Source organism: Elephas maximus, chromosome 23, assembly GCF_024166365.1.
Source record: "Elephas maximus indicus isolate mEleMax1 chromosome 23, mEleMax1 primary haplotype, whole genome shotgun sequence".
NCBI classification, from domain to species: domain Eukaryota; kingdom Metazoa; phylum Chordata; class Mammalia; order Proboscidea; family Elephantidae; genus Elephas; species Elephas maximus.
This window is the reverse complement of record NC_064841.1, coordinates 78,998,820-79,023,685: the sequence shown is the minus strand read 5'-3', so window position 1 is coordinate 79,023,685 and position 24,866 is coordinate 78,998,820. Positions and strand designations below refer to the sequence as shown.

Here is a 24,866-nt window from a genome sequence, read left to right as displayed (position 1 = left end):
GTCATTTTATTTCTTGACTGCTGCTTCCATGGGCGTTGATTGTGAATCCAATTAAAATGAAATTCTTGACCTCTTCAATATTCCCCATTTATCATTTTGTTGCTTACTGGTCCAGTTGTGAGGATTTTTGTTTTCTTTATGTTGAGGTATAATCCATACTGAGGACTGCAGTCTTTGATCTTCATCAGTAAACGCTTCAAGTCTGCTTCACTTTCAGCAAACAAGGTTGTGTCATCTGCGTATTGTTAATGAATCTTCCTCCAATCCTGATGCCCTGTTATTCTTTTTATAGTCCAGTTTCTCAGATTATTTCCTCAGCATACAGATTGAATACATATGGTGAAAGGATACAACTGTGACAGATACCTTTCCTGACTTTAAACCACACAGTATCCCCTTGTTCTGTTTGAACAACTGCCACCTGGTCTAGTACAGGTTCCACGTGAGCACAATTAAGTTTTCCGGAATTCCCATTCTTCACAATGTTATCCATAATTTGTTACAATCCACACAGTACAATGCCTTTGCATAGTCAATAAAACACAGGTGAATGTCTTTCTGGTATTCTCTGCTTTCAGCCAAGATTCGTCTAACACCAGCAATGATATCCCTCGTTCCACATCCTCGTCTGAACCCAGCTTACTGTTACCCTGCAGGCTCCAGAAAACACTGCTTGCTCGGTCTGTACTTACAGATCCACCAAGCTGCTTATTCACAGGACAGTATTTAGATGCTAATGCAGACCTGTAATAAGATCATTTTTCAGATATTCCACTGAAACTAAGGAAACACAGGGATAGATTGCAAAGTACCAATTACACTTTAGTGAAGTATCAAAGTACATTATTACTGAATATTTTTGCAGTGAAAACAGAAAACATCCATAACAAGATAATGGTACCTTTGATTCAGACCAAGCAGGATGAGTTCAAGGTTTTATTAAAAGTGTTGAAATGGAAAGTTTTACTATAGGAAGATTTTGATCTAAAAGTAGGTGTTTTATAAACACAGGTATTAAAGTACCAAGAACTACTAAATGACAAATTCAAGGCACTGCCCAGGCTAGTTGACTATGACTAAAAAAAAAAAAAGTGGCAATTAAAAAAAAAAACAAAAAACTGAAGTAAAAATGGATCACAGAATGTTCTGTCATGTAGATATTTTAATACAACATAAACATCACAGTTTTATGTCTATATCATCATCAAGAGGGCATAAATGATACATTAGTCACTTTCTGTGAGGAAGGTATCTACATGACAGCTTATATATATCTTTTTTTCTCTGTGATTTTTGACTACGTACATCTGGAAAATAAATGACCATCAGAAATCCACAAATGCTCCAGGTTTCAAAATACAGTGAAAAGCTACAGTAGTCAAAACAGTGTAGTACTGCTATAAAGACAGACACATAGACCAATGGAATAGAACTGAGAGTCCAGAAGGAAACTCATGTATCTACGACCAACTGATTTTCAACAATGGTGCCAGGTCCATCCAATGGGGAAGCAATAGTCTCTTCAACAAATGGTGCTGAGAAAACTGAATTTTCACATACAAAAGAATGAAGTTGGACTCACACCTCATACCACATAGAAAAATTAACTCAAAATGGATCAAAGTACTAAATAAAGGAACTAAATCGATAAAACTCTTAGAACAAAACACTGGGGCAACGTTTTCAGACCTAGTTTTTGATGGATTCTTAGGTATAATACCAAAAACATGAACAAAAAAGATAAAACAGATAAATAGGACTTCAGCAATATTAAAAACTTCCGTACATCAAAAGACTCTATCAACAAAGTGAAGCGACAACCTACAGATTGGGAGAAAATATTTGGGAACCATATATCTGATAAGGGTTTAAGATTCACAATATATCAAAGAAGTCCTTTGACTCCAACAAAAAGACAAACAACCTAATCAAAATGGACAAAGGATTTGAATAGACATTTCACCAAAGAAGATATACAAATGGCCAATAAGCGTGTGAAAAGAAGCTCAGTGTCATTAGTCGTTAGGTAAATGCAAGTCAAAACCACAATGAGATACCACTTCACCTCCACTAGGATGGCTATTAGCAAAAAAAACACAAAAACATAAGTGTCGGTGGAGATCGTAGAAACTGGAACTCTCATCTGTTGCTGGTGGGACTGTAAAACAACGCAGCCACTGTGGAAAATATGGTGTCAATTCATCAAAAAGTTAAACATAGACATTACCATCACATGACCTAGCAATTCCATTCCTAGGTATATAGCCAAAAGGACTGAAACAGGGACTCAGACCCGTACTTGTACACCAGTGTTCACTGCAACATTATTCACAATAACCAAAAGGTGGAAATAACCCAAATGTCCACCACCAGACAAATGGATTAATAAAACCTGGTATATAAATACAAGGGAATATTATACAGCCATAGTGAGAAATAGAGCTCTGATGTATCATACAACACGGATGAAACATGAGTGAAATAAGTCAGACACAAAATGATAAATATAGTATGGTCCCACTTATATGAAATATCTAGACTAGGCAAATGCACAGAGATCAAATTGCATTAGTGGTTACCAGGGGTGGGTCGGGGGGAGAGGTGGGAAGGTATTCCTTAAGAAGTACTGAGTTCCTGTTAAAGAAACCCGTTGCCATAAGTTGACTCCAAGTTCACAGTTATCCCCCACATGCTGGAGTAGAGCTGTGCAGCACAGGGCTTTCAGCGGCTCATTGTTTCAGAAGCAGATTACCAGGGCTTTCTTCTCACGTGCCTCTGGGTGAACTCAGGCCTCCAAACTTTTGGTTAGCAGCTGAGGGCGTTAACCGCTTATCCCACCCAGGGACTCTGAATTCCCATAATTAAAAAAAAAAATTGGAAATGGATACTGGCGATGGTTGCACAACACGATGAATTAATTAACGTCAATGAATTATTCATGTAAAAACGGTCGAAATGGCAGGTGTTTTGTTCTACATATTTCACCACAATAAAACCAGGATATCACCATGCTTCCATCTGTACTACAAATGGGTTTCTCTCTCATACTGCATCACATTCACAGTTCATCCAGAATTCCTGAGAACTGTAAAATTGGGGTTTCTCTCTCCAAACTCATCTATAGGTTTAATGAAATTCCTATCAAAATCCCAGCAGGATTTCTGGAGACAAAAACAAGCTTATTCTAATCCATGGAAAGGCCAAGGCCCTAGAATACATAAAACAATCTTGTTAACGAAGAACAAACAAAGTGGGAGGAATCACTCTGTCCAATGCTAAGATGCACTATAAAAACCCGTTGCCGTCGAGTGGATTCCGACTCTTAGAGACAGATGTACTATTCAGCTCCATTAATCCAGGCAGTGCAGTGCTGCTGGAGGGATAGCAGAGATCAACGGAACAGAACGAAGACCCCAGAAACAGACCCACACAGATGTGCCCCACTGATTTTCCACAAAGGTGCTTTTTCAACAAATGGTGCTAGAGCAAATGACAAAAAATAAACTTTCACCTAAACTCATACCTTACAGAAAATTAACTCAAATGGATGATAAGCTTAAATGTAAAATGTGAGCTATAAACTGTTTAGAAAAACAAAATTGGACAAAACCTTTGGGATCTAGGGCTAGATAACGAGTTCTTAATCTTGACACCAAAGGCACAATCAAAAAAAGGAAAAGCTGATAAACTGGATGTCATCAAAAGTAAAAACTTTTGTTTTGAGAGATACCTTGTTAAGAGGATGAAAACACAAGCTATAACTGAAAGAAGATATCTGCAAATCACATATCTGAAAGGTGCTGATAACATCTACAATATATCCCAAAACTCCACAGTAAATTTAAGGATTTCACAAAATCCAATCAGATGCACTATTTCTAGAATCATTAATGAGGTAAATATTATATTGAGCTGAAAACCTGATTTTTCTTTGTGCATTTCTTTCTATTCATCATGGCTTATGTCCAGAATAAGTGAATCTGTAGAAACAATGCATATTTAGGGTTGCTGAGGGCTGTGGGGGGGTGGCGGACTGGAAGTGACAGCTAAAGGGTCAGGGTTTCCTGAGGTGAAGAAAATGTTCTAAAATGTATTGTGGTGACAGCTGCACAACTCTGTGACTATACTAAAATCCGTAAACGGTACTCTTCAAATAGGTGGATTATATGTTATGTGAATTATATCTCAATAAAGCTGTTACAGACACAAAACAAAAGCCACAGTAAAAAAAACAAAAAACCCAAATAGTCCAATTAGAATATGGGCCAAAGGCATGAAGAGTTATTTCACCAAAGAGGACACAGGTGACAAATAAGCACGTGAAAAGATTTTCAACGCCTCCAGTCATTATAGGAAATGCAAATGAAAACCACAGTGAGACACCATCACACAACTAACAAAACGTTCTTAGTTGCCGTCAAGTCGATTTCGAGGACTCGTGTGCAGAGCGGAACTGCTCCACAGGGTTTTCAAGCTGTGACCTTTTGGAAGCAGATCGCCAGGCCTATCTTCCAAGGTGCCTCTGGGTGGGTTTTAACTGCCAACCTTTCAACTAGTGGTGGAGTGCTTAACGGCATGTACCACCCAGGGAAGCCAACCTATCAAAATACACAAACCAAAAGTCATACCCAGTGCCGTCAAGCCAATTCCGACTCAGAGCGCCCTAAGATAAAGACCAGGGACAACACCAAATGCTGGCCAGGGTGTGGATCACTCATACGTTGCTGGCGGGAATGTGAAATGGTACAGACACCCTAGAGAATGGTTTGGAAATTTCTTTTTAAAACTAAAAATGGATTTACCATACGATTCAGCAATTGAACTCCTGGGCTTTTATTCCAGAGAAACGAAAAGTATATTCACACAAGAACCTATACATAAATGTCCATAGCAGCTTTATTCATAATAATCCCAAAGTGGAAAATCCCTAAATGTCCTTCAACTGGTGAACTGTTACACTGTGGCCCACCACACCATGCAATACCACTCAGTAAAAAAAAGGAACAAGGTATCAATATATACAACGTGGATGGATCTCGAGGGAATGAGTTAGTGAAAAAAGCCAATCTCAAAAGGTTACATATCGTACAATTCCATTTATGTAATCACATTCTTAAAACCACAAAATCCTATAAATGGACAACAGATGAATGGTTGCCAGGGGTTAGGGACAGAGGTGGGGGGAGGAGAGGGAAAGGAGATAGATATAGTTACAAAAGGGCAACAGGAAGGGCCCTTGTGGGGATGGAACTCTTCCACACCTTGACTGTGGGGAGGATAAATAAACCTACCCATGTGATAAAATCACACAGAGTAAACACACACGTAGACACATAAATGAGTGCACGTAAAACTGATGATACCTGCATAACATTGATGGAGTGTGTCCATTACAGCTTCCTGGTTGTGCTATTGTACCATTGTTTTACAAGACTGGAGATAAAGGGTATATGAGACGTACCTGTATTATTTCTTACAACTGTGTGGGAATCTACAATGATCTCAAAATGAGAAGTTTAATTAAAAAGGAAAAACAAAATAAAAGGTTACTTTTTTCAGACCCTCTAGCACCTTCTAAAGGAGAGTCATTATGGCTGATGAAACTTAGATGCCTAGAGTTGTTAGGAAAGCTTTCTCCTTTTTTTTTTCTTTTCTCACATAATAAATTAAAAATCCTCTCTGATAGAATACACAGAATATAAAAGCAGACATTTCCTATCAGAGACTGCTACATTAAAATTTTAATTTTCTGCAGGGAGGCATTTTTTAGGTCTGTTTTTAAGAAAGAGATGTTTATCTAAAAACATAGAAGACTGCAACGAAAATGCAATTATTAAAGGAGACTGCTGGAACTCTTGCAGAGCGCCAGGGTTTGGATCTGAAAGCTGCTGCTGATACGTGTACGGTGTCCCACCTCCTCCTGTCCCCTGACCACTCGGACTCCATGTTTCAGGACAGTGGCCTCAGGAGCAATGAGGGTCATCATATGATCACAGTAACATGTCATCAGTCTGACCTAATTGAGGGAAAACTCATTCAGAATTATTAAAACACCTGGGTAGTAAAATTTATAACACAAAAAATAAATGACATTTAAACTTAATACCTACGATAATATATAATAATAATACATCTCATTGCTGTCGAGTTGATTCCAACTCCCAGTGACCCTACAGGGCAGAGTGGAACTGCCCCACTGGGTTTCCAAGGAGAGGCTGGTGGATTTGAACTGTCGACCTTTTGGTTAGCAGCCAAGCTCTTAAATACTACGTCACCAGGGCTCAAATAATACATACAAGGCATTTAATAACTGGAAATAGGTTAACAAATACAGACCAGATGTATATGACATGGATTTTCTGAAAGGGCATACGTGAATAGGCCTTAGTGAGTCACGATGTCCTGGATCCTGTCCTCCTCCAGAGTGAGGCACTTCTGGCTAAGTCCTGAGATACCCACTGACCACCAGGGTTGACCGGGCTGTCCAGAGGACACCTCTTCCTTCTTGCCTGATTCATGAATGTTGTCTGAAAGCAGAGTCTTCGGTTTGATACAGTAGTTAACGATCAAAATATTAAAATGCAACCTTTAGTGAGGTTTCTGTTCCAATTTTCCTAAATTTCCAACTGGAGGAGTTTATATAAATACCATTTTACTTATTCTAAAATACATTTTCTAAAATTGCTTTAGGGCTTTCCTTATCTTGATTGGCTGGCATCATCTCATAACAATGTTAAAATTCAGACAACCTGTTTTGCCAAAGAAACTAAGACTGTTACTGGTCTTGAAGAAGTTACACGTATCAGCTCTTACTTACTCTCAGCTTTCGACTCTGCTTCCGAACGAGCTTGCCATGCTGAATGAAATGCACAGGACACTGGTTCATCGCATTGTCCGCTTTATGGCGAAGCCAGTCCTCATAACCCTAAAAAAAAAAAAAAAAAAATTCCGTGTCACGGAATAAAACTTAAAATGGTGCTTCCCAAAGGTTTTTTTTGTGCCAGGAGAAACGGTAATTTCGTATTAACCGGGGTTACTACACAAGGCTGCTCATCACCGGGGGCACTGCCTGGGGTCTCTGATGAGGCCCTAGGACTGCTGAGTTGGCCCCAGGGCTGAGGAAACCAACACACCAGCAAGCCTGACACGCACTGGGCTGGACACCAGAGGAAGCTCCGCTCTAACACGCCCGGTGGGTTTCTCCCTCTGGGACTCTGCTCCTCGCCCATCACAGTCTCGCCCTTCTACCTTCCCCCTCTCTCGGGCTTGCCCCTCACTTCATTTGGTTCTCTGATGGAATGTTACTCCTCCAAGAGCCTTCGCCATCTCGTTTGAATCACTCATACCTCTGCCAGTGCCACCCTCTGCTAAACTCCTTTACTGTTCTCACAGCAGGTGTCGCCACCTGATGCTGCCTTAGATATTTACTCCTCAGATATTTACTCGTTGCCCTTTATTGCCTCTCTCTCACAGAATGTAAGGGGAGGAACACGTCTGCCTTGTTAAACCATTTTTACCTCCAGTGCCCAGAAAAAGGCTCAGTACATGGTAGATGTTCAATAGCTGTAGAATAAGTGAATAAACACAGAAAGCTTAAAGGATATTTGTAATGTAGAAACCGAGAAAGAAAAATATTTTTCTAACTATTGGCCTGGATTGCGTTCTGGACTCAGTGTTTCTGAATTTGTCTTTTTTTGGGAGAAGGGTGTTTACTTGGTAACTTGGTGCAAGAAGATAAATTTTCAAAAGAAAATCAAGGAGTAAGTAAAAGAAGCGAAAGTAACTTTTCAAAAGTAGCTTTCATCTTCTGTATTACAGAAAAGTATATGTTCTGGGGGCAAAATTAGAAAATACATATAAGCTACCTCCCTAACCCCCAAATCAAAGCAGTCCTAGTCCTATCACTTAGTAAAAACCACTGTTAATGTTAATAAATAGCTGATAATATAAAATACAGTTACAGTTCCATGTAAGAGGAACTCCAGCCTGCAGGGGGTGCATATTTTCAAAATTATCATCACACTGCACATATAATTCTGCTTTGTACCCTTGATACATCATGGACATCTTCCCAATTATTAAACATGTTTCTATACATGGCTTCACAGTATTTTATGATACGAATGTATCATAATTTATTTAATCAATGACTAATTTTTGGACATTTGGTGTGCTTTAAATTTTCAGTTATAAATATACCTTGATAAACATCTTAACTATACTTTTGTGTATATCCATGATTATGTCCTTAGGATAAAATCCTTTGAAAAAAAAGAAATGTCTGGGTCAAAAGATAAGCAGGACTTTTAGGGCTTTAAGAGCCCTGGTGGCACAGTGGTTAAAGTGCTCAGCTGCTAACCAAAAGGCCCGTTGTTCAAACCCACCAGCTGCTCTGCAGGGCAAAGACGTGGCAGTCTGCTTCAGTAAAGATGACAGCCTTGGAAACCCCATGGGGCAGTTCTACTCTGTCCTGTAGGGTCGATATGAGTCAGAATTGACTCAATGGCCAGGGCTTTCGGCTTTTAATATGAAATGCCAAAAAGCCGTCAAGAAACTTAGCACCAGTTATATTTTCACCAGCAGAACTGAAACACTTTACCTTGAAAAAGTACAAGATAGCCTGTCTGCTTCTCTTAACTATAACTTTTAGTCATCTGTCAGCCCAGACTCTTAGAACTGCCTCAATTTACCAACACCTGCAGCAGCCTTCCAGTTTTCTATGGTATACACATTTCATTAATTGTAACAAACACTGAAAATGATCAGCTCTTCTTATCTAAATTCAGACATTAGTTAACGCACTGGAAAGAATCCTCCCCTCACTCTTATAACTAACAACTCTGCTAAGTCCTTTTGCCTTAAATGGGAGCATATATATAAAATTCTCTCCACTAGCTTTACAAGGTTTAAAGTGGCCCTTCTCTGAAAATCCCCAGATAGGAGAAAACACAAACTTCCGGTTCAAGAATTTGGTACAGCATTTTGAGAACAGTGACACCAGGACATACAGTATGTAAAAGCTTTCTAAATTAATTAAGGAGCATTTTGAGTTAGGCTTTGCTGGATGGGACAACTAAGTGTAAAGACGATGAACAGCCTATTCTCTATTCCATTTCTCAGCACAAATGGATGAAAACAAGGCACCAAAAGAGATATACACAATGGAGTTTCCTTCTGCAGTGAGGACAGCGTTTGGAAATTAGACATGGTGACTGCTCAGCCAGTGAGCTATAAAAACCAAAACCAAACCCGCTGCCGTCGAGTCGATTCCGACTCATAGCAACCCTATAGGACAGAGTAGAACTGCCCCCATAGAGCTTCCAAGGAGCGACTGGTGGATTTGAACTGCCGACCTTTTTAGTTAGCAACCTTAGCACTTAACCACTACGCCACCAGGGTTTCCACTGAGCTATACACTTAACAGTTCTACTCCGTCCTCCAGGGTCGCTATGAGTCGGAATCGACTCGATGGCAGTGGGTTTGGTTTTTGGTTTTTTTATACACTTAACACCAACAACAAAAAAACTAAAAAAAAAAGTCAGATAAAGGTCTGAAGTCACAATGACAGTATTTCCCTTCTAATTTAGGAGACGATGTAGCTTACTACACTTAACAAAAAATAAACTAAAAACAAAGTCAGACAAAGGTCTGAAGTCACAGTGACGGAATTTCCCTTCTAATTTAGGAGACAATGTAGCTTACTGAAGTACAGGGAAGTATCCAGCTTCATTTTTTTGCCATTCAAATTAACCCCTCTCTTGAGGACAAAGTGCTTCATACTCTACAACAGGGGTCAACACGTTTTTCTGTAAAAGGCCAGAGAGTAATAGTTTAGGGTTTGTAAATGTACAGTCTGCCACAACTACTCAATTCTGCTGCTGTAGTGTGAAAACAGCCGTAGACTATACGTAACAAATGTGAGTGGCTATGTTCCAAGAAAACTTTATTTACATAAACAGGCATTGGGCCAGATTAGGCCAAGTGCCACAGTTTGTCAACCCCTGTTCTAGAGTGACGTCACCATCTCCTGCGCCCTGGGGAAGACGGCTCAGAGCCTACACAGGAGGCGTGGGTCCTGGCAAGAGCATACCCACAGGGCAAACTAAGCTAAGGAAACCTGAAAGTCTGGGAAGTTGCTGAGGAGAGATGCAGGAGCTAGGAAAACACCATTTTTCATGTTCACACTTGTCAGCCTCCAGGCAGTGCTGACGACTAGGAGATTATCTCCCGGGTTCATTCCACACCGAGAAGAAGCTTCACCTAATTAGCCCAAGCTCCCTGGATCTCAAATGGAACCTGCTAGATGAATAATGGAAATAACTGAGCTGTACTCTCTTAATGTCAGTTTCGGGCTTTATTCATACCAGGACTACATAAAAAAAATATAACCCACATTTGAAAAGTACAAATGAGTCAGGGGAAGTTAGCGTGCTGGTGAGCTTTACGGTCCGAGGCCTTCTGTAAGGCAGCACAGCCTGTGGACGAGACAGACGAGGGCACAGACCCGTTTATACAACTCATCTAAAACCAGACATCTCTCTGGTTGATTCAAGGATGTGAAAACAGCCTCCTTCTCTAACTTAGATGGCACCAAACTGGCCACCAAACTACATAACTTTTTTATTTTAACTTAAGTATCAACTGAAAAGAGTTACAAATTGAATTTCTAGAACCTAGTTAAATTTTCTATTGACTAGGTGAAATAATCCAGATTACCCTGCTTGAAATGAAAGTGACATTGCGTAATGAGGATTATTACTTTCTTCCTTTTTACTTTTAAATTTCTTACCTGTTTGATAGCTGTGACTGTGATGACAAAGAACAGTGGAAGTCCACTTGTTACTGGACTTGTGGGCGTATCAATAATCAACTGCAATTGGAAGGGAATTACAGAATCATGTTCAAAACACACATTAGAGACTTTAGACAGACTGGTTTCCCATGTAATACCAACATCTAGCACTTCCTTTTGCTTAGTTTAAAACACCTTAATAACTGTTACCCACTTTATTGCTACCAACAGAGGTAAATTCGATGTTAGGAAGGAAGGGCCCAAGTCCGATTCCACTTTACATTACTTTAAAAATTTACTACTCTGCTTCTGGTATCACCCTTGAATTACATTATTTGAGTACTTAAGTATTTGGGAAATTTAAAAAGTCCTTCTAAACTTTATTTTATGTGATTGAGAAAAATTAGATCGCTGTTCTCAAAATATATCTGACCTGCTGTTTTCTATCATACCCCTGCTGTGATTTCATTCCCTCTTATTTTTTTTAATGTGTAGCTTCTTTGGATTTTTTTTTGCAGGATCCACTCATGCTTAGGAAGAGAATAAGTGTAATCATGCTTAGCTCGGCTGCTGGGTTCATTCTAAAAATTAGAAAGTTTTTTATTTCCTTTCCAGTGCTGAAGAGATGATGGTGACAAAAAGGTGGCCAAAACCAACTTAAACATAAATTGACTGCTTATGTTTTAAGCTCACAAAGGTCTCACAATACAAACATATTTTGTCCTTAAAAAAATAAATGAATTATACGAAAAATAAATGTGAATAAAGGGCTCTAAGTCCTTGCTCCTTTTCTACTGTCAAGTTGTATGTTATTGGCAAGTTATATGTCAATTACCTGAGGATAAAACATCACTTGCTTAGATTTATATTTTATGAGACAGCAAAACATCATTTGATAAGAAGACAATCAGACTTACCTGTACCAGAAATATGATAAGAAAATAAAAGTTGGCTATTCTTCTGAACTGTTCAAATAAGTTCTTGGGTATGAAGTTCCAAAATGTGTACTGTTCAAATGAAAAAAAAAAAATATGTCAATTTAATCATATTTTATTCTTGTTACTCTATTACATGCTAAATAGCACTGGATTTCAAAGTAAAAATATTTAGTTTTAGATAAAAACAAAAAAACACATAATTCAAAATTAGAGTGTTTGTTTTCATCTTATCAATTTGTCAACTATAAAAATAACCTGTTAACAGAATTTGTGCTCTCAAGCCAGCGTATATGAATTATCTAAACCCAGAAAAACCCAGTGCCGTCAAGTTGACTCAGACTCATAGCGACCCTATAGGACAGACTAGAACTGTCCCATAGAGTTTCCAAGGAGCGCCTGGCAGATTTGAACTGCCAACCCTTTGGGTTAGCAGCCATAGCACTTAACCACTATGCCACCAGGGTTTCCATGAATTATCTAGTTCCATATAATTTGAGATAATGCAGAATAGCTTAACACAATCGTTTTACTATTAAAATGTTTTTCAAAAAATATAAACCTGTAGTTGTTAACTCAAAACATTACATGTTTAGTGGTTCTACTTCACTTTAAGTTCTTTATAATCTTTTTTTTGGGGGGGGGGGTGACAGTATGTCTAGGTGGTCACAAAACTAGAATATAAGTCCAAACAATCAGACTATCCAAACCCAGTCTGAAGACAGCTTCTACACAACAGAAACACTCTAACGTCTTTAACCACAAAAGTGAGAGCCCTTTCTCTTTACTTATAACAGAGAGGTAGGTTCAGAAGATAGTTATGACCACTACAAAGTCTCTAAACATTTAAGTTTTGCTTCAGGAGGAGTTTTCACTAAACTTTTGCATTGGAAACAACAATGTCCCAGATGTCACTAACCTATAGTCAACACGGAGTTTGGAACTTGTTTTTAAAATTCCATTGGACATGTTTTTGCCTTCCAATGAAGTGAGTCTACTGAAAATGGGAAGAGTGTTCTGCACAACCTGTACCGTGATCCTTTGCCATCGATGTGTTATTTAAAACAGCATGTATTTCAAACTCCTATTCAGAGAAGTGCGTGGGCATTCACAGAATCTAGACGTTAGTCATCAAACTCTCCTACCAAGAACTCTTTCAGCGCTAGGATCACAAAGTTCTTCAAAATTTAACTAAGTCTGGGGACCATAGTTTCAGGGGATAGCTAGGTCAACTGGCATAACATAGTTTATAAAGAAAATGTTCCACATCCCACTTTGGTGTGTAGCATCGGGGGCCTTAAAAGCTTGCGAGTGGCCATCTAAGATACATCTATTGATTCCATCCCACTTGGAATAAAGGAGAATGAAGAAAACCAAAAACACAAGGAAAATACTAGTCCAAAGGACTAAAGGACCAAATGAACCAGAGGCTCCACCAGCCTGAGACCAGAAGAACTAGATGGTGTCCAGCCACCACCAATGACTGCCATGACAGAGAACACAACAGAGAGTCCTGGACAGAGGAGGAGAAAAATGCGGAACAGAATTCAAATTCACATAAAAGATCAGACTTAAAGTCTGACAGAGACTGGAGGAACCCCTGAAACTATGGTCCCCAGACACTCTGTTAACCTAGAATTGAAACCATTCTCAAAGGCCACTCTTCAGACAAAGACTGAAAAAAAAAAAAAAAAACCCACCAAACCCTTTGCCGTCAAGTTGATTCTGACTCATAGCGACCCTACAGGACAGAGTAGAACTGCCCCATAGAGTTTCCAAGGAATGCCTGGTGGATTTGAACTGCTGACCTTTTGATTAGCAGCTGTAGCTCTTATTAAGCACTACACCACCAGGGTTTTTTCATGCATGTGATAGTCCTAAAAATCTAACTGACGACTGGGAATATAATCAGCTCAGAGGGAGCTGGGGTTTCTCTTTCATTTGTGATTGGAAAAGGGGTTACAAAAAGTAGGGATCTATGGCTTAATTCTGGATGACTGCTTTTAGAGAGAAGTCGATATGATGACAGGGAGTTACGGGAGGTACTGAGAGTGCCGTGGAAGGAACACTGGGCTCACAGTCAGAAAAACCCGTTTCTGTGGCCTTGGGCACATTGCCTGGCTCTGAACCTGAGCTTCTTCATAAATAAGTTGGGCATAATAAATAACAGCTGCCTTATAGAGTTGTTTTAGAGCTTAAATGACATGATAAACAGGAGTCTCATTTATGCAAATGTAAGTCATTAAAAACACCGCCTATACCTCTAGTTGGTGAGGTTTTTCCCTTTTCCAATAATTAAAAGTCATTCAGCTTTTCTTGAAAACATGGAGTGACTGAGCAGGTGAACCCTAACGTTTGATTCTGTAGACTCCTGAAGGTAAATTTGGGAACCACGTGAATTTTGTGCCCTAAAGTATAATTTTTAAGAGGGAACGAGTAGTTAGCCATCATTCTCTTGAGATCCTATCTGAAAAGGATCCCCTGACGGTGAGCTCAAAGATAATTTAGGAGGGACTTCTGCACAGAGGGTCACTATGAGAGGGAATCGACTCGACGGCAATGGGTTTGGCTTGGTTTTTTGGTCTGCACATCCACAGCAAGCAAGGAAGGGGCCGTTCTGCAGAATCATGACTTTTCCATTCTTCTACCCGACACTCAAAGGTATCTCCTCCAAAAAGGAAAGTCTGCTTACTCCTAAATCACCAATGAATGTGCTTCTGTCTAACATGTTAGAGGTTTAAAATAATTAAATTGGCATCTTTATCCCCAATTATAATTTTTCACATGACAATGCTTTTACACCCCTATGATTTAATGAAAGTAAACTTTCTGAGCTGTGAAAGCATTACCACTTTAAGAAGCCTTTTTTTAAAAATAATTTTTATTGAGCTTTAAGTGAACATTTACAAATCAAGTCAGTCTGTCACATATAAGCTTATATACACCTTACTCCATACTCCCACTTACTCTCCCCCTAATGAGTCAGCCCTTCCAGTCTCTCCTTTCGTGACAATTTTGCGAGTTTCTAACCATCTCTACCCTCCTATCTCCCCTCCAGACAGGAGATGACAGCACAGTCTCAAGTGTCCACCAAGCAGCTCACTCTTCATCAGCATCTCTCTCCAACCCATTGTCCAGTCCCTTCCATGTCTGATGAGTTGTCTTCGGGAATGGTTCCTGTCCTGGGCCAACAGAAGGTTTGGGGACCATGATCGCCAGGATTCCTCTAGTCTCAGTCAGACCATTAAGTCTGGTCTTTTTATGAGAATTTGGGGTCTGCATCCCACTGATCTCCTGCTCCCTCAGGGGTTCTCTGTTGTGCTCCCTGTCAGGGCAGTCATCGGTTGTGGCCAGGCACCATCTAGTTCTTCTGGTCTCAGGATGATGTAAGACTCTGGTTCATGTGGCCCTTTCTGTCTCTTGGGCTCATAGTTATCGTGTGACCTTGGTGTTCTTCATTCTCCTTTGATCCAGGTGGGTTGAGACCAACTGATGCATCTTAGATGGCTGCTTGTTAGCATTTAAGACCCCAGACACCACATTTCAAAGTGGGATAGAGAATGTTTTCACAATAGTATTATTTTGCCAATTGACTTAGAAGTCCCCTTAAGCCATAGTCCCCAAACCCCCGCCTTGCTCCGCTGACCTTTGAAGCATTCAATTTATCCCAGAAACTTCTTTGCTTTTGGTCCAGTCCAGTTGAGCTGACTTTCCGTGTATTGAGTATTGTCCTTCCCTTCACCTAAAGTAGTTCTTATCTACTAACTAATCAGTAAATAACCCTCTCCCACCCTCCCTCCCTCGCAACCACAAAAGTATGTGTTCTTCTCAGTTTATACTATTTCTCAAGATCTTATAATAGTGGTCTTATACAATATTTGTCCTTTTGCCTCTAATTTCACTCAGCATAATGCCTTCCAGGTTCCTCCATGTTATGAAATGTTTCACAGATTCGTCACTGTTCTTTATTGATGCGTAGTATTCCATTGTGTGAATATACCACAATTTATTTAACCATCATCCGTTGATGGACACCTTGGTTGCTTCCAGCTTTTTGCTATTGTAAACAGAGCTGCAATAAACATGGGAGTACATATATCTGTTCGTGTGAAGGCTCTTATTTCTCTAGGGTATATTCCGAGGAGTGGGATTTCTGGGTTGCATGGTAGTTCTATTTCTAATTTTTTAAGAAAACGCCAGATAGATTTCCAAAGTGGTTGTACCATTTTACATTTCCACCAGCAGTGTATAAGAGTTCCAATCTCTCTGCAGCCTCTCCAACATTTATTATTTTGTGTTTTTTGGATTAATGCCAGCCTTGCTGGAGTGAGATGGAATCTCATCGTAGTTTTAATTTGCATTTCTCTAATGGCTAATGATGGAGAGCATTTTCTCATGTATCTGTTAGCTGCCTGAATATCTTCTTTAGTGAAGTGCGTGTTCATATCCTTTGCCCACTTCTTGATTGGGTTGTTTGTCTTTTTGTGGTTGAGTTTTAACAGAATCATATAGATTTTCAAGATCAGGCGCTGGTCAGAGATGTCATAGATGAAAATTCTTTCCCAGTCTGTAGGTGGTCTTTTTACTCTTTTGGAGAAGTCTTTAGATGAGCATAGGTGTTTGATTTTTAGGAGCTCCCAGTTATCTGGTTTCTCTTTGTCATTTTCGGTAATATTTTCTATTCTGTTTATGCCTTGTATTAGGGCTCCTAACGTTGTCCCTATTTTTTCTTCCATGATCTTTATCGTTTTAGTCTTTATGTTCAGGTCTTTGATCCACTTGGATTAGTTTTTGTGCATGGTGTGAGGTATGGGTCCTGTTTCATTTTTTTGCAAATGGATATCCAGTTATGCCAGCACCATTTGTTAAAAGGACTATCTTTTCCCCAATTAACTGACACTGGGCCTTTGTCAAGTATCAGCTGCTCATATGTGAATGGATTTATATCTGGGTTCTCAATTCTGTTCCACAGGTCTATGTGCCTGTTGTTGTACCAGTACCAGGCTGTTTTGACTACTGTGGCTGTATAACAGGTTCTAAAATCAGGTAGAGTGAGGCCTCCCACTTTCTTCTTCTTTTTCAGTAATGCTTTACTTATCTGAGGCTTCTTTCCCTTCCATATGAAGTTGGTGATTTGTTTCTCCATCACATCAAAGAATGTCATTGGAATTTGGATCAGAAGTGCATTGTATGTATAGATGGCTTTTGGTAGAATAGACATTTTTACTATGTTAAGTTTTCCTATCGATGAGCAAGGTATGTTTTTCCACTTAAGTAGGTCCTTTTTAGTTTCTTGCAGTAGTACTTTGTAGTTTTCTTTGTATAGGTCTTTTACATCTTTGGTAAGATTTATTCCTAAGTATTTCATCTTCTTAGGGGCTACTGTGAATGGTATTGATTTGGTGATTTCCTCTTCGATGTTCTTTTTGTTGATGTAGAGGAATCCAAGTGATTTTTGTATGTTTATCTTATAACCTGAGACTCTGCCAAACTCTTCTATTAGTTTCAGCAGTTTTCTGGAGGATTCCTTAGGGTTTTCTGTGTATAAGATCATGTCATCTGGAATTAGAGATAATTTTACTTCCTCCTTGCCAATCCGGATGCCCTTTATTTCTTTGTCTAGCCTAATTGCTCTGGCTAGGACCTCTAGCACAATGTTGAATAAGAGCGGTGATAAATGGCATCCTTGTCTGGTTCCCGTTTTCAAGGGAAATGCTTTCAGGCTCTCCATTTAGAGTGATGTTGGCTGTTGGCTTTGTATACATGCCCTTTATTATGTTGAGGAATTTTCCTTCAATTTCTGTTTTGCTGAGAGTTTTTATCATAAATGGGTGTTGGACTTTGTCAAATGCCTTTTCTGCATCAATTGATAAGATCATGTGGTTTTTGTCTTTTGTTTTATTTATATGGTGGATTACATTAATGGTTTTTCTAATATTAAACCAGCCTTGCATACCTGGTATAAATCCCACTTGGTTGTGGTGGATTATTTTTTTGATATGTTGTTGAATTCTATTGGCTAGAATTTTGTTGAGGATTTCTGCATCTATGTTCATGAGGGATATAGGTCTGTAATTTTCTTTTTTTGTGATGTCTTTACCTGGTTTTGATATCAGGGATATGGTGAAGAAGCCTTTCTGAGCAGTCTTCTTTTAAAGGTAGAAATAGAATTTTCATTCTCAAGAAAACAAAGATACGGTGCCACAAGCACGTTCTGCAAAACTGGTGGTAAACTCAGTTGCATAAATTAAGTTCCATTTTTCATACATTCTAAGAATCCTCAATTATGTGCTCTAGATTTCCATTTCAGGTTATCAATGCCACTATCAACCCAGCTATCAGCTTAGATTCCAAGCCTTTAACCTTTCTCAGAGCCTTTTCCTTACTGGCTTTGATTAGCAACAGATTATGCGTATTTTTCTTTGAAACTACCTACCACAATCTAGTAGAAACTGAGACATTAAGCCACCAGTCTCAGCCTCTGTGAAGAATGAAGACCATGCGATGCACAAACACACCTGAGAGCACGGTTCCGTTTCTTCTTCTGAGGCTGAGATGGAAGGTGTTCAAGCACCTAATACCCCATCCTACATGTGGGCTCAGCAGTCAGGGACACCTGACTCTCTCCTAGAATTTATTCTCCTTAAAGCATGTTGACTTTAATTCTATTTGTTCCTATTCTAGAGCTTCCTGGTATGAAGGAGCTTAGTGAGAAGAAATATTTTCTAAAAGGTCTCTGATAACCAGCAATTCTGTAACAACACCCCCATCCTTCCACATCCCCCGGAATACGATTTCCCTTATTAGAAACCAGTGATGCTTCCAGCTGTCACAGTGCACGCAGGGACCCTGTGGTCAAGGAGCTGTCACAGTGCATGCAGGGACCTGTGGTCAAGGAGCTGTCACAGTACACGCAGGGACGCTGTGGTCAAGGAGCTGTCACAGTGCATACAGGGACGCTGTGGTCAAGGAGCTGTCACAGTGCATACAGGGACGCTGTGGTCAAGGAGCTGTCACAGTGCATACAGGGATGCTGTGGTCAAGGAGCTGCAACAGCAGGGACAGAAATATACTCTAGGCAAAGGAAAAGAATGATGCAGTTTTTATCGTGGTAAAAAGCAAGACCTGTCTTAAAATCACTGTTAGCAACTGTCTGCACAAATATTTGAAAAGGAAAATATGAAAATTATAAATTGGCTCTAAAAATTGACTCAGATAACAAAGGGGTCTGGAATGGAATATGAAATCAATGCTGTAGGTTATCCCCACCCAAACACCTTTACCAGGGGCTTTTATAATAAATAAAGCATCCTTAGCTTCCAGCCACATTCCACCAAGTAGATCAAGAAAGTGCCTGGGAAAGTGAAGCTTTTCCGTTGTCAAGTATTTTTAACAACATGGGGCACTCTGATCACTCAGAAAGGAACCAGGTGTACGTGTAGTTAGATCCACATATCTAATACAGCCAGGCATGTGCACACACGTTCACGCACACACTCACTGGCGCACCTGAAAGGAAAAGTTCTCTATAATCTGGAAAGCATGTCGCCTTGTGTTATGAATTGAACTGTTTCTTCCAAAAAGATATGTTGAAGTCCTAACCGCGGTACCTGTGAACACGACCTTGTTTGGAAATAGGGCCTTTGAAGATGTCATCATACTGGAACAGGGTGTGTCTTAATCCAATCTGAGTGATGTCCTCATAAAACAAGAGACCAGAGAGACAGAGAAAGGACGGCCCTATGAAGATGTATCTATATCCACGGAGCACTCGTGGCTACCAGGAGTGGGAGAGACAAGAAACTTTGACCCAGCCAACATGCTGATTTGGACTTCCAGCCTCCAGAACCGTGAGACAACAAATCTCTGTTCCTGTAAGTCACCTAGTTTGTGGGTTTTCTTATGGCAGCCTCAGGGAAATTCTGGCTCGTGGGAACCCCATATGTGTCAGAGTAGAACCATGCCCTCATAAGATTTTTAATGGCTGATGTTTTGGAAGTAGATTGCCGATGGGCCTCTGGATGGACTCAAACCTCCAACCTTTCTGTTAACACCCCAACACATTAACTGTAAGCATCCCTCAGGGACTCCAGGAAACTAATATACCCACCACTTACTTTTCTTGTTTGAAAGCCAAAAACTAACTCTAAATTCTATTCTTAAGGACTATTTTACTGGCTGTTCTCTAACTGTGTAAACATGTCCTCTACGGTTCCATTCTCCAGTCAGTGAAGAGTAACACGCTTCATTTAAGTGATGACGTTCAAGTCACATTTTTCCCACTTTAAACTTGCAGCACCTGATAAACTCTTACATTTACTGAGAGTTTTAGAGTTTACAAAGCAATTTTACACGTTATGTCAAAGGTGGCAGTACTGTATGTATTTTACAGATGAGGAAATTCTGGCTGAGAGCAGTTAATGACTTGCACATGGCCAAACAGCTAATAAGTGGCAGCAGTAGGAAGTCAATGTCCTGGACTTCAAACGTGGCCCTGGGTCCACAACGTACTTAACAGAGAATCAAAGGAAACGTGTTGTGATAGCTGGCAAGTCTTAAAAGGATAACAAATGCAAAAACCCTTTGTAAAGTTCTAATCAGAAGTCCCTAGCTAAGAGTAGAATAGCAGCTATGAGGGCAGTGCTAGGAGGAGTGTTGGTGTTTGCTGTCATAAATTGCTAATACTCTCCACAGTACTTTCTTCTAGGTAATGAACAAACACCCAGACCAGAAGACAAAGTCACCTTGGAAGAGACGATCCTGTTATCCGGGTATCGTTGCGGGATGTAGGCCTCGGTGCCTGGAGGCGGCTCCCTGTGCCCCACGTAGATGGTCCGACTGTCCACCCAGTTCTCTTCTCCAGCACACTGTGGAAAAAAGCAAAAGATGATCTCAGGCACCTCATAATTCCGGTGAAAAAGTTCTTACCTAAAACACTGGCTTTCATTTATGCTTGTTCATATTAACAGAAACTATATTGTCTGGCTTAGAGCATCATTCTGGGCTACAGAAGGAGAGCTAAATTCTTCAGATTTAGGGGCCAATTCTGACAATATGAACTCTTCAAATTAGTGGCCAAATATCTTCAAGTAGATCATTTGAGCAGGCTGTCTGTACTCCAGGAAGTGGTACATGGGTAACGTTCAAAAGCTGAGTGTCAGTGGAACTAAGACAGGGTGGGTTCACTGAGAAACAGAACACAAGCGCAAAATCTTACTGCTTCTCGAAGAGAAACGACAACGATGATTAGAAGTTTTTGAAAACAAGGGGTAAAACCATTAATTCAAAATCTAAGAATTATTTAACTCAAGGCTTTTCTGGATAGAAAAAAGGACTCAGGTCTGATTCATTTTTGTATTACTGAGAGTCTTGTGTACAAAAGACATTAAATACATATCTTCTGAATAGAAAAATCTTTTAAAAACACTCAACCAGACAGTGTGCTCCCAGCTCTGAGGTGACTAAACACTTTAGCTACAGAACTGAGACTAGAATGCAGGCTCAGAATAAAAGCCCTATTGTGTGGTCTTGGTACCACATTCCAGGTCTTCTGGGAGAACCGTCAGCTTTTCTGAGGTGTGATAAAACAGTGCTGAAAAGGAGACTGAAATACTCCTAGTTGAGAAGAAAGGCAATGTTATGTAACAGGAAAGACGAATTGGCACAGGAGCCAAAGAGACCTGGGTTCAGTCAACACTGAGCCAGTGACCAGCTGTGTAACCGCAGGCGAGGTGGTATTTCTGAACCTTACCGTTGTCATCTATGAGGCAGTGATGGTAGCCCTTCTCACTCACAAAGTTGCCAAGAGAATGGAGTCGGAAAACAGAAATGAAACATACAGCAAAGCACCAGCCCGAAAGATTTTTAACGAAGTACTAGGCGTCCTCCTTTCTTCCGTTACTACGGCCCATCCCTTTCGCTGCTTCGAGAAATCCCGACTATTCGAAGCCCAAGAGGCTGGGGCAACATAAGCAATCCAGCATTTCTATTTGCTCCATGTCGTGTTTACAAGTCTCCCATTGGTTTTGTGTGTGTGTGTGTGCGCGCGCGTGTGTGCACATGTGTGTGTGCGTGCACATGTGTGTGCATGTACTATTGTCATTGATCAACTTCCTGGGTAAAAACTCTCTTTGACATTTGTATCCCTCCACAGCACAGGATGCATAGCAGCTGCATAAAGGTTTGCGCGTTTACTTTAATAAATTCCACCTGTGTGTCTGTGCACTGTGTTTCCTTTTATTAGGGCCCAGCTTTGCCATAAGACTCTGTGTAAACTAAAGGAAAAAGACCAAATTAGTCTCTGTAACTCCAATCACGTTCCAGAAATGTGCGGCAGACACGAAATGGCGCTCGTTACAGGCAGATGAGGCTTCACGTTTCCTTGGGAACAGAAATAGACAAAGCAGCTACCTGGTCAGATGTGAGTGGCTCAGCACCATAAATGAGCCACGTGCATTTTCCTCTGCAAAAACGTGGGATGCAGCTTGTGCAGAGGAGCCTGGAGGTTCTAGAGTAATTATTGCCCCAGATGGCAGGGAGCAGATTCAAAACAAGCTGGACAGCACCGGTACGAGCCCTCCTGGTGATGCCGAAGGCCAGGCTGCCTCCTCTGCTGGACAGCACCGGTACGAGCCCTCCTGGTGATGCCGTAGGCCAGGCTGCCTCCTCTGCTGGTCAGCACTGGTACGAGCCCTCCTGGTGATGCCGTAGGCCAGGCTGCCTCCTCTGCTGGACAGCACTGGTACGAGCCCTCCTGGTGATGCCGTAGGCCAGGCTGCCTCCTCTGCTGGTCAGCACTGGTACGAGCCCTCCTGGTGATGCCGTAGGCCAGGCTGCCTCCTCTGCTGGTCAGCACTGGTACGAGCCCTCCTGGTGATGCTGAAGGCCAGGCTGCCTCATCTCTGGCAAAGCACAAAGCAAGCTCTGACTTCATCTGAAGTGACAATCTCGCTGACCAACAGCAGCCTTTCCTCTCTCCTCCCCGCCCGTCATGAGAACGTCAATAAAGAGCAATGACTTTAAAAACCTCTACATATGAAAGCTAATAGAAAAGGTCTTTGATTTTTTCTTTTCTTGGAACACAGCCAAGCTGATGCTTCTGATTCTTCAGAAAGTCATATTGAAAAAATATATATTTTACATGACCAGAAGAAGAAAGAAAAGTATAAAAATATGACTTTGAATACAAAAATGAAAATCCTGAAAACCTTGCTCCTAAGCTTCACAGACAGCAGCTGAATCTCAAGAGCCGCCACGCTGACTGTCTGAAAGCCGGAAAGCCTCCTGGGCGTCACACCTGGTGCTCACTCTGTGCACAGGGCCCCATGCTTCCCTGCCATTTCCCGTCGGAGGACAAACATGACCTCTGCTCTCTGGAGGCACAGGATGAACTTTACTGAGGCCAACTCATAGTCCTGACGCTGTCTAATAAAAAAAAAAAATAATAATAGATGTTTATTATTAAATAAGAACTGACACCTTTGAATTGTGGTGCTGGTAAAGAATATTGAATACACCAAAAGAACGAACAAACCTGTCTTGGAAGAAGTATGACCAGTATGCTCCCTAGAAGCAAAGACGGCGAGACTACACTTCGCATACTTTGACATGTTGCCAGGAGAGATCAGTACCTGGAGGACATCATGCTTGGTAAAGCAGAGGGTCAGCGAAAAAGAGGAAGACCCTTAAAAAGACGGACTGACACAGTGGCTGCAACGACGGGCTCAAACAGAGCAACAATCGTGAGAGTGGCACAGGACCTGGCAGTGTTTCATTCTGTTGTACATGGGTTTGCTATGAGTTAGAACCAACTCGACGGCACCTAACAACAACATTAAATAATTACACTAAACAACTCAAACACAAAAACTCAAAATTTACATGTCATTTTAAACAACTGCCACTTAACAGGAAGAACTAGTATTCCTGTCTGTGTGACAAGATCAGAAAATTAACTGCACACCAGCATGCCTTAGGGCTTCCTTAGACCATGAAAACAAAAAATTAATTTGAGAATGAATTATATGCATATTAAATGAAAGCTGAACTCTGTACAAGAAAGCCACCTTTGTATTGTTCGTTGAAGTATGAAAACAGAAGCCCACAACCCAGAATTCCTTAAGGCTCCCTGCTTTTATTAACAGAGTAAAACTCGATGGACTGAAACTCAGTGTCCCTGGAACATCAGTGAAGTCATTACCGCCCTTCTACTCTGGCTCCTTAGCTTAGCCTTACAGGACTCAAAGAAGATGAAGAAAAAGCAATAATTTCTGAGGTCAGAACATTTATTAAATGGGTGGGAAACATTTCTTTGGGTTCAGATTCAAAATCAAGGTGATTTAAAATCAATGTTATTCTCTTCACAACTGTTCAAATTCTAAGCAGACTATAGTTAAATGCTCAAAAGGTAGAAAATAGAACAAACCACATTCCGGGAGACTGCCTGGTGTAATTCTGACGTTTTTAGTTATGTCAATTTACAGAGTTATATGTTTTGTGCCACTGTGAGGGTTTGAACCGCCAACCTTTTGGTTAGCAGCCTCTGCTGGAGAAAGACCTGGTGATCTGCTCCCGTAAAGATTACAGCCTAGAAAACCCTATGGCACAGTTCCCCTCTGTCCTTTACGGTGGCTCTGAGTCAGAACTGACTTAGCAGCACACAACAACGAAGCGCTGTGTGGGGGAATCAGGAAACTTGGTTCGCTGCTGGTGTGCTGTGTGACTTTGGACAAGTCACTAAACATCTCTGCATCAGATCTCATCAGCAGTGAGATCAAAGGATTAGACGAGGTGAGCTTTGTCATCGTTCCAGCTCTCAGATTCTCATTCTTTGTACGCTAGCAATGAAAACAAATGTACTGGCCCCGATTATTTTTACGTAATTTATTAATGTAACCAGTCTTGAACCAAACGTCAGCCAAAGTGTTCACTCTCAAACTGGAACTTGGGCCAAAAAAAAGGCTTTACAGCATGAACTCTGTCTTGTTTTTCTGTCTTTTTTCTGGTCCCGCATCAGCGCTCTCAATGGTGCGAAACGGTGAAAGAGTGGAACTGCTGGAAAAATTCCAAGTCTGGAGCCGGAGGAGAAAGGCCGCTCTCTGAGGAAGGGCTAAGGTGAGACAGGGAATAGGAGGGGGAAG

The 24,866-nt window shown here is 40.7% G+C and overlaps 1 protein-coding gene across 4 annotated transcripts in view; it reads right to left on the bottom strand.

The window, feature by feature from the left end:
* Positions 1 to 21,634, bottom strand: part of ATP11A (ATPase phospholipid transporting 11A) — a 103,891-nt gene extending 82,257 nt beyond the window's left edge. For 3 of the 4 annotated variants that reach the window (XM_049867606.1, XM_049867607.1, XM_049867608.1), the window contains exons 1-5: positions 21,479 to 21,617; positions 20,472 to 20,594; positions 11,710 to 11,799; positions 10,790 to 10,870; positions 6,818 to 6,925 (exon numbers count right to left, since the gene is read on the bottom strand). In XM_049867606.1, the coding sequence (XP_049723563.1) occupies positions 6,818 to 6,925; positions 10,790 to 10,870; positions 11,710 to 11,799; positions 20,472 to 20,594; positions 21,479 to 21,487 (411 nt within the window). In that variant the 5' untranslated portion in view covers positions 21,488 to 21,617. Of the gene's footprint in view, positions 1 to 6,817; positions 6,926 to 10,789; positions 10,871 to 11,709; positions 11,800 to 20,471; positions 20,595 to 21,478 lie in introns of all 4 variants that reach the window. The other variant, XM_049867609.1, reaches the window with a different exon arrangement.
* Between the last annotated feature and the right edge of the window lie 3,232 nt (positions 21,635 to 24,866).